General features: G+C 42.4%; 1 protein-coding gene across 6 annotated transcripts in view; it reads left to right on the plus strand.

The window, feature by feature from the left end:
• LOC145404465 (ras-related and estrogen-regulated growth inhibitor-like protein) overlaps positions 1–10,808 on the plus strand; it is a 392,258-nt gene that overhangs the window by 359,216 nt on the left and 22,234 nt on the right. For all 6 annotated transcript variants that reach the window (XM_080275991.1, XM_080275990.1, XM_080275993.1 and 3 more), the window contains one exon: positions 2,857–2,913. In XM_080275991.1, coding sequence (XP_080132117.1) covers positions 2,857–2,913 — 57 coding nt within the window. The remainder of the gene's footprint in view (positions 1–2,856; positions 2,914–10,808) is intronic.

Below are 10,808 nucleotides of genomic sequence, written 5' to 3' on the forward strand. Positions count from 1 at the left end.
AAGTGGTGGCTGATTACTTTGATATTCATTTATATCACCCTTGACATTTTAAGGCGGATTTAATCAACTTAAAAAGATACGTCATAATTCATTTAACTGTTCGTTTGACCACCTACCTTACTGTCTCCCTGTCTGTCTATTTATCTGTCTATCTGTATATCTGTCTATCTGTCTATCAATCCGTCTGTCTATCTATTTATCGATCGTCCTATGTCTGCTGACTCCGTTATCTTTTTGTATCTGTTTCAATACATGTCTATCTCCCCCCTTAATGTTTAATACTGTATTATCGAATATTTATGTGTCTAATCTTTTCTTCTTCTTATTCGTCATTTTGTTAGTGTTGACAATTTACTTTTACTGATAATTTAGGCGATCTCTTTCTTTTCTGGACTCTACTTTCCACTCCTTCAAATGACCCAATGATAAATTTTGCAGTGAAATGTAACGTTAAGGGATGTGATGCTGTGTGTTGTTTATGTACTCTTTTATGGAATGCACCAGGGTCGGATTAAGGAATATATCTGAGGTGTTGCCCGTATCACTTTTCAGAGTAATGAGGGCTTGGCGTCCCTTTCACTCAGGCAACTAAGTAACCTTTGCCAACTAAGAATTTTTTGCATGACGTTTGTATGGGAGTAATAAACATGATAACCAGTAAAAGATTCGGTCTGTGTATGTAAAGTACTGTATGCTAATCTGTGTGTGACAAAACAGGGATTTTACGTGGACAGCAGCCTGGATCCTCCCATGATATGCTGTAATGTAATGTTATGCTATATTATTATGCTCTGTTATATACTTTGAGGGGAGGGGATGTTAAGTGTTGCATATAGGATGTTATGCACTACTCTGCTATACGACTGAGTGTAATATATTGGCCTATGTGCTGTTATCCTAAAATGTGATTTGTTGTGTCATGTTGTGCTTTATTGTACAATTTGATGTTATGCTTTGATGTAGAATTTGATGTGATGTTAAGGTGTGTTATCCAATTTAATGTAACGTAAAAGTTTTATTATGTGAGCACAGAGTTTGGTATTTTGCAACGTGATCTTATACTACGACGTAACAAGTAGCTGTGTTATGTCACGTCACGTCATGTTCTGCCCCATGTCAAGTTGTGTCAGTGTGTTATGCCGTTCTTTACCATGTGCTGCGCTGTGCTTGTTGTCTTGTGCTGTGTGGCGTGTCATGTGCTGTGCTGTGCTTGTCTGATGTTATGTGGCGTGTCATGTGTTGTGCTGTTCCTCTTATATTGTTATGTTAAGTAATGTGGCGTATAAGTGTCGAATATGAAGAGATATTTTTGTTTAGTAGGTCATGTGTATAACTGATGACTTGAATATTCAGGTTTTCATCCCTGACATTTAGGGGGAAATCCTATATAATGCTTGCGAAGAGATGTATGAGGGAAGCCTTTATAGAACACTTCATCTACTGTCCATTTATCAGTCTGTCTGTTCATCACTCTGTCTTTCAGTGTATCTATCAGTCTCAAATTATCTATCTGTGTCTATCTGTCTGTTGCAAGATAGATGGACACTGTTCATAGTGTTGTCGTGTCCAAGTCTCTCTACCCTGACTCATCACCACTACATTACCCACGCCACTCCAAGTCACCTCCCTCATGTACTCCTCCGCTTTACCGTCCCATTTCATCCTTGGTCTTCCTCTCCTTAGTTTCCTATCAACTTCACCTCTCTACATCCTCTGTACCAAACTTATGTTCTCCATCTTCACAAATGAGAATAACGTGCCATGCATTGTGACCACCTGGGAATGCATGGCCGAGTTTAACCCATTGGATGAAACGTATAATATTCGACTACTATTCCGACTACTGCAGTACGATGTTCTTCAGTCTAAAGAAAAGTAACTGAGAGAGAGGGAGAGAGAGAGAGAGACAGTTTTATCTTGGACCGAGAACCCCTCCACAGCCTCTCTCTCTCTCTCTCTCTCTCTCTCTCTCTCTCTCTCATATTGCCCTTTGAAGGAGTAGATGACATGCCTAAAATGTCAGCCAAGAGACAGAGGCAGAAAGGCAGGCAAAAAAATCTTGGTTTATCCATCAACAGCCTCAAGACAGTCATGAGTAGAGGAGCAACATCTAAACACCTTGAAGCGATTAGCGAGGTGCATAGAGTTTTCTCCTTATATAATTCCATGAGGCATAAGACCCAAGGGTGACGGTGGTTCGGAGGCGCCTGGCTTGCTACAGAGAGTCCTGGGTTTGAGTCTCGGGCCGACCACAAGATCTTTGGACAGGATCTCTTTAATCCAGTTTGAACGCGTAAATCTAGGTGCGCATTATACAGTAGTCTAGAGGAATGTTTGTTTTTTATTCTCTTTGTCATTTACTTGTGTCAGAAACAGGCACTCATATATGGGTCATTAAACACAGTAGACTCTTTAATGTTGCCAACGCCAGGCTCAGTTTAGGTTGAAGATGTCTTTGGTGAAAAAAAAAAAAAAACGGTGCAAATACTAAATGTAAACTCTCCGCGGCAAAACGGTCTCACACTTTTAGGTATTTTTGTGATGTTATGTGAAAAAACACAAATCATGGAGATATGTATGAGAATTAAGTGCATTAAGACTTTTTGAAAGATGTAAAGACGTGTAAGTAAGCATACTTTAACTTGTAAGAAAGAAATAATTTTTCATGAATGCATCAATTTTCGTTACATCTCTCCGATTCTGTGTCTGTTCACCACTACATGAAGACCAATTCATAGAACTATTATGCGCCTCATTGAATACTAAGCTCCTGTTCACAGAATGGTTTAGGGATATGATATTGCAACTAAATCTCATTCACTTATTTTGTAATTCTGTCCTCTGTCTCTCTTGCAGCCCTGACAGTGAGGTACCTGACGAAGCGGTTCATCGGAGAATACCAGTCAGACACAGGTTAGTACGGTATTTACCATCTTAAGTTAGATAAATATTCCAGTTTTTTACGCATATTAATATTTAGGAAGAAGTTCAGGGAGCTATTGCCTCTCCTGGCTTTGAGAAGGCTGTCCCTCCGTGCTAAGGGATCTTTGTATGTGGCATGTATTAAGAATGTATTGCTGTATGGTAATGGGACCCACGTAGGAAAGGATGAGGTTAGTAGTAGCCTCAGACAACCAGACATGATAATGATTAACTGGATGTGCAGTGCATCCCTGAAAGCAAGGCCTGGGGGGTGCTAGGTTTACGATTGAAGAGTTGAAAGCAAGGATGGGGCTGGATTGTATTGGTGTTGTGATGAGGAGGGGTAGGTTGAAATGATGTGAGCATACTGAGAGGAGGTAGGATGACAGTTGGGTGCAGAAGGTGAGAATTGTGAACGTCAAGGGTGGGGCTGCCGGGGACATACCGAAAAAGAAACCTGAGGGAGAGGGAATTATTCCTTCTCCCTCAGGTTTCTATTTTAGGTTCATTAGAGATTCTGTAGCGCCTTTTCCTCTGCGAATTAATAATGATACTAGAGCTTACTAGAGCAGTGTTCACTGTATTTACCAGATCATCCTAAAAACATGACTGAGATACATACAAAAAGAATTTCAAGAAGTGAGTTATTTCTTTAATTAGGTGGGAATTGGGGAAGGAGAGAGGGAGGGCGAGGAGCAGTTAATGTCACTCCCCTTAGCTGTGAAACCGAGCATGGAGAGACAGACAAACAGACAAATGTGGCCTGCTGTGGGATGCCATGAGTCTGCAAGCTGAAAAGTTACTGACATTTGTTTGTGTCCATTTACTGGACGTTTTAGCCCCTCCCCCCCTTTATTTTTCATCACTGTGACAAGTACAGTATCTTTTTCACATACTTTTTATACCTGGAGACTGTAAATGCGATGTTCAAATTACAGATCTAGTATTACAGTACAACATTATAGACTGCTTTGGTAGTGCGGCGCGGGACTGGCTGCCGTACTTCATAACACACTCGTCTGGTTAATATGACTCAGAGACAGAGCTGTTTATAGACTGGCCCCGTAAGAGAGTTCTGCAAACATGCACCTGTATATCACTTATACATCGGCACCCTTTGCATCATAACCGTACAAGGGGATACTAAGTGTTACGAAATCTGCGAAGCCACTTAATGAAGTCACTTGAATTACAACCCTCTGTAACAAAAGCAATGCATAGTTCTACCGACCAGATGCTGTCACAGAACCATTAACCTTTAGAGTACGGAAATAGGAGTCATTTACATCATTCTGCCTCACTGTTGTTCCCCCTGAAGCTTTCACAGTTTGCCCACACCTTCATATATGCTTTTATTCAGTGCGCGAAATATCAAAAGAGCAATAAATCATCTCCGTTCTTCATCCACTCACTCCATCTCTCGTTTAAATCTGATGCCCTGGAAATTATTAAATGTCAGGCTAGCGTGCCATCACACACACACACACACACACACACACACACACACACACAGGTGAAATGGTTATAGGAAGGGATTAACACTGATTATAACCTGAAGTTTATTCAGTCAGTCAGTGATGCAATCAGTCACGAAGAATTAAATGAAGTTATTAAATACGGCAGTGTCCAGAAACAGCTTCAGTAGTCATGTATAACCATCCTACACACAAACACCTTCGTGGAGTTTTTGTTCGTTCTCTTAACCAGTAATTTAACGAAGCGATATTCTTTTTATTAATAGTCAAGAGCATGTTAGCAGCTGCAACTAAACTGTTTCTGGTCTTTTTTCTGATACAGTGATGAGTTGCAAGGTGTGGAGGGGGGGGGGGGAGAAGGATGACTATGTGGTCACAAGAATCCCTGATATCTGACTGAACCCCACTGCTCCCCACTCTGTTAGTTGTTGCTCAAGCTGATCTCAACTCGGTGACACAGGACCATGGCTCTGAACATTATGATTAATATAAAAACAGACGAATATAGCGACTCTACTTTCACGTGAAGTATACTGTATTCACCTGTAAGGAAAAGGGCACTGGGCATCGTTGCTGGTTAGATATAGGCCTGTTTGAAAATTATGATAAGTGGAAAACTGCATGATAGCTGCATCTTGAATTACAATTGTTTAACAGACTGGGTTGGTACAGTGCTAACAGTTTCACATTACAGTTATTAATTACGTTTTCAAAGTGAGTTTTGTGCTGTTAACAAATCTTCTTAATATAAATACTGGACTGTGTGCAAGCATGGAAATGGTTAGTAACGGGACACGGGACTATTTTAGTGTGAATGAGCGTCAGTAACCCAGCCTCTCACAAGCAAGTGGTAATAGCTTCAAAGAAAACCTCCAGAGCTCTCCGTACTAACAGTGGTAATGCCTCAAGCTGAGCACAGTAAAAGATGTTAAGCTGCACTGATTTGTATGTCATCTGAATAGTTAGACGCATCGTTATTTAACCTCTCCAAAGCTGGAAGGCTGTTCAGAGTTCTGCAAAATTTTTTGGTTTTGGCAAGAATAATGGAACAAAGACACCTGAGGACTGGAGTTAACGAAATTATATTCATTTACTCACAGATACAAACTGTAAGATAATGCATTAAAAAAAAGAAAAGAAAAAAAAAAGAGGACAGCTTAGTGATTGTTTATTCTAATGCACATCAGTAAGCAAGAAAAAATAGCAGATCAGTAGGTTAAGCAGTTTTGTGACATACTTCACCGTAATCGGTCAACAAACTTCCACTTAGTGATATTAAATGCCTTCATTCGCTTTTATCCTTCACTAAAAAAACTCTTGACCCTATTGCTGGTATTGCTAAAAGTTACGATTCCAGTATTGACCTGCCTCGTTCCACTTCTTATATGGGACACTACTGAAGCTTTGCCACTGAAATGGGTGGGACATTGTGACGAGAGATTTTACTCCACTATTTACCTGTGTCACGAGAAACCAGGCGAATAAAATCTTATCAGTCCCGAGTGCTTCTTCCTTCCCTTCTTTTTCCTGGAGAAGTCTTTGACGTAAACCATCACCACATCCATACTGGCCCCATTACACTGCTCCCTTTTGCGCTCTACCAACATCACCCCAGCCTGTCCCGTCCACTCTTACCCACCCACCAGGCCCTTTTTCAATCCCTGCACATGCTAAGAGACATCCGTGACTCGCAACTTCGCATCACCAGCACCGTTCCTGGTACAATACCCATCTTTACAGGTTGTGTTCGTTTCACCCATGCCAACCACCCACCGTCATTTTAGCCATTAGTACCCACTTTTTCTAGCCAACGCAACCTTTTTTTTGGCTCTTCCTCCTTAACTTTCACTCAACCGGCCTACATACAGTCGAACACCCGTCTTCACAGGGTATACTTCCACCCGCATGCCCATCACCCACTACCGTCCCAGCTCATTTCTCACTCATCATCCAAACCACCCACTTCTGCTCTGTCTGATGTCGTGATTACCATGAAAAATATTTCTTCGACTATCAACCGACTTACGTCACCCACTTTCACAGCGCATACTTCCCCGTCTTTCCAAAGTTGAATTAAATCATATGGTGGAAGTCTGCTCAAAACGAGAAGTACAGTACGGCAGAGGATTGAAGGGGTAAGACATATCGTTGTGCTGAAGAGGTTAAATTACTCGCGCTTACGGCTTATCACGAAGTACACAGTAATTTTATCAGTACCTTCACTAGACATCTTGCTTTCATTTCTATTTTTGCTCCTACCAGACGACTTTACTCGACCTAAGGAGAGCCCCCTAGTAAAGAAGACGGTTAATAAAGGTGTATATAACCCCTCCAGTTCCAAGAGCTTCCCCCCAAGATGAATAAAATTAATGATTGAATAAAATAGGACGAAATGTGCGTCATCGGAGTCAAGTGGTTCAGGATGAGAAAGAAAACAAAACAGCGTCAAGGGGAAATCTTCGGCCCTCAGTAGTTTTCATAAAGATGGCGTAACCTTATTTTCCGGGGGTACTTCCTGCACTCACGCTCGCGGGGGAAGAGATAGAGAGAGGGAGAGAGAGAGAGAGAGAGAAGGTATTGCGATTTAAGCAGCGTGTATGTGTGTGTAATTCACCGGGTCGGTCAGGATCACTTGATGGTCGTGATCGTCAGCTTTTACCCTCCCGGAAGGGAGCTGAGAGCTCATATAGTCCGATCTAAGGGCAAGGCTGTGACCTTCACACACCCACACACCCGTCCCCTTGCTCAAGGGGGACAGAAACCACCCAGTTCGTCAGTGAAACTTTTCGCAACCTGAGCGAGGCGCGAACTCCCGTCTACCAGATGGCAAGCGAGAACGTTACCACTGCGCCAGCGAGTGGTGTGTGTGTGTGTGTGTGTGTGTGTGTGTGTGTGTGTGTGTGTGTGTGTGAGAGAGAGAGAAAGGTACTGAGATTTATGCGGTGTGTGTGTGTGTGTGTGTGTGTGTTTGTGTGCGTGCGTGTGTGTGTGTGAACAGAATAACTCAGTCATATTTGGTTAAAACCAGACTTGATGGAAGGACTGAGAATCAATAAATGAGGAAGCCAATTTTTTTTTTAGAACAGTAGGTCAGAGGTTAAGGCCACAGAGCTGTGTCAAACGTTGGCCTGGCAAAATCAGCTTGAATAGAGTTACTCAGTTCAGACCAAATTTGATGGAATGATTGAGGGCAGGACAAGACTGAAGTGTTTGAATCTGTCAAAGGTAATGGTTAGAGGACAAGGCCAAATTTCGACCCATGTGTGTGTTTGTGTGTGATAGCAAGTTAATCAGTTTTGATTAAATATTAAGCAAACGGTGGAAGGGTTAAGGGTCAGCCCCCGAGTAATTATGTATATTTTTTTAGAACAACAAGCCAAACTAATAAGGTCCCATGACAAGGTAAATTTCAGCAGCCTTATCCGATGTAAACCAAACTTTATGGAAAGATTACGAACAGAGCAAAATCATAGCCTTCGATCTCGAGAACAGTCAGTTCATAGGGCAACGTCAACTCATTTCTGATTTGATCTAAACCAAACCTAGTGGAAAGGTTAAGCGTCAGGCAAGAACGAAGGGATTCAAGTACGAGAGCAATCAATCAAAGGTCAAGGTCACGGAACACGGTCAAACAACGACCCTTGTGTCACCCCAAGAGGTTGACCTATTGTGATTTATAATAATAAGTTAAAAGTCAAATTTAAGCAAGTCTTTTATCCAATATATACTAAACTCTGTGGAATTATTCGCGTTATAACAAGGATAAAGAGCTTTGTTTTTGTAGCACAGAGAAAGGTCAAAGGTCAAGGTCACTGATCAAAGTCAACTCAAGTAGTTTTTATCTGACTTGAACCAGCTTAATGGAAGGGTTAAGGGTCATGCAAAAATTACATAGTTTGGGTTTGTGTCAAAGGTCAAGGTCACAGGGCAAAGTCAGATACACGGCCCTTTGACCACCTGGTAGGAGGTAGGTGATGCATTTGCTTGTTTGTTTTGTGGTCATTTTCGTTTCTTTTTTTCATTTCCTGTTTCATCTTTTGTCTTCCATTTATTTATTTTTTTTTTTGCTGGAGAGTAGTGTTTTTTCCCCTCAAAATTTGCAGCTGTATTTATGAATTTGTAATACATTTTTCCTGTTGTGTCATATTGTGTTCTTTTATTAGGACATGTAGAGAGAATGGAGAATGAAAGACTGACTAAGAGGGTGTATGTAGGTGAAGTGGAGGGAGGGAGAGGGAGGGGGAGACCAAGGATGAGGTGGAGGGATGGAGTTGAGAGGTATATGAGGGAGGGAAGAGTGAGGTGGGGGGAGGGCAGTCAAGTGGTGGATGACAGAGCGACTTGGAGGTGGGGAGAGTGAGCTGGGGGGAGGACAGTCAAATGGTGGGTGACAGAGCGACTTGGAGGCGTTTTGTCTGCGGCCACCCTTTTCGGGATTAGGGCGTCGGGCTATAGATTGATAGAATATTATGGTTGTCAACTATTTTTCTCTTCTTATTAGGCTATTGTCTTATATTAATTTCTCCATCTTATTTTACCTACCGCCATTCTTCTCTTCCATGACCCTTCTTTCTGTTTCACCTTTCCTTTTTCTCCCTCCCTTTCCCCCTTTCCATTTCCCTCCCTACCTCCCTTGCCTTTCTCCCTCCCCTCCATCAAATCGTCCTTCTGTGCTCTACCTCGCCTTCTCCAGCCTCCCTTCTTCCCTCATCCCCCTTTCCTCCCTTCTCCCTTTCTTCCCCCTTACTCCCTTTGGCCATCCTCTTACAGATGCTCTCCCTCCTCACCCTCCTCCCCTCTCCTCTCCTACTCATTCCCGTCTCTCTCTCTCTCTCTCTCTCTCTCTCTCTCTCTCTCTCTCTCTCTCCTTGTTTTGTCATTTTCTTCCTTTTTCTTCGTCTGTTTCTTTTCCCATCTTTTAGTTCTTTCTTTTCACTTCTTTTCTCCCCTTCCTCTCTCTTCCTTACTTCCTCCTCCTATCTCTTTTCTGTTTCTTCCTTCTCGGGCCTCCTCTTCTCCTATCCCGTCCTCCTTTTTCACCTCCCCACTCCCTTCCCATCCCCCGTCCCCTGTAACTCCTCTTCCTCCACATCCCGCCTCCCTCTTCCTCCCCTCACCTCTCCCCTCCTTCCTCATATCTCCCTCTTCCTCCTCACCCCTGTTTCCCCTCTTTTCTCCACTTCCTCCTCCTCCTCCTCCTCCTCCTCCTCCCTCCTCCTCTTTCCTTTCACTTCCTCTCTTTCACCTCTGCTCTCTTTTTCTATACCTCCCTTTCCTGTCTATCTCCCCGCTTCCTCACTACCCTCGTTGCCCTCCTCCACATATTACTCGTACATGCCTCTTCCTCACCTTCTCCCCTCTTCTAATTCACCTCCCTTTCTCCCCTCTTCTTTCTCACGCCTGTTTCCCTCTTTCCCTCCTCACCCCTCTTTCTCTCCTCTTCCTCCTCACCTCTCTTTCGTACTCTTCCTCTTCATCCCTCTTTCAACCCTCTTCCACTTCGCCCCTCCCCTCTCTATTCCCAGTCGATTTCCTCTCTTCCCTTTCTTCCTTTCCTTCCCTCCCTTCTTTCCCCCTCCACTTCCTCTTCCTTTGCGTACCAAGGTTTCGACCGGAAGTAAACAATTTATATTTACATCAGAGAGAGAGGGGGGGAGAGAGAGAAGGAAAATAATGGGAGGAAAAAAAAGGGGGGGGGGAAGGAAGGAGGAAATAGAAAACTAAGGAAAGAAGTCAGATTCATGAAGGAAGAAATACTAAAAAGACAGACAGACAATAGGCAGACAGATAATAGAAAGAAATAACAAAGGAGAGAGAAATAAGGGAAAATGGAAAAATCGTAAGCCAAAACAGTGGACTAATAAGAATAGACACACACTGAAACAAAGACTGGCAACATACCCGAAGGAAAGCTAGATAGTCAGCACACAGCTACGTTACACTGACCTACTTCTGTTCAAATTGCCATGATGATTAAGGAATATATAAGTACATAGGATCCCAAAAATTGTGTGTGCTTTGGCCTTTGACCCCACAGATCCCTTTAAAATGTATACCATCAAAAGAATGAAAAAAATGTATCTGAAGTTATTTGGCCAAGGAACAACTGTACGAGTCATGAAGGAAACTGCTGAAGAAATTATCGACCGGCACCAAATTGAAAAGTGTTTGGTAGACAGACAGGCAAACAGAAACAAACAAACAAACAAACAAGAAGAAAAGGCAGAATGAAACTGATATATATATTTTTTACAGTAGCTGAACAGAGGAAAGAAAAACAAAAGAATAAAAAAAAAGATATTCCATACACCAGTATACCGGAATCCTCCATTCATAAAAAATATGTAATAGTTGGACTTGAACAGCTGTAGATTGAAGTCTGGGGAGAAACCAGTCTGGGGAACGAGTTTC

The sequence above is a fragment of the Coenobita brevimanus genome, chromosome 63, assembly GCF_032717465.1.
Source record: "Coenobita brevimanus isolate Jiangsu-jjx chromosome 63, ASM3271746v2, whole genome shotgun sequence".
NCBI classification, from domain to species: domain Eukaryota; kingdom Metazoa; phylum Arthropoda; class Malacostraca; order Decapoda; family Coenobitidae; genus Coenobita; species Coenobita brevimanus.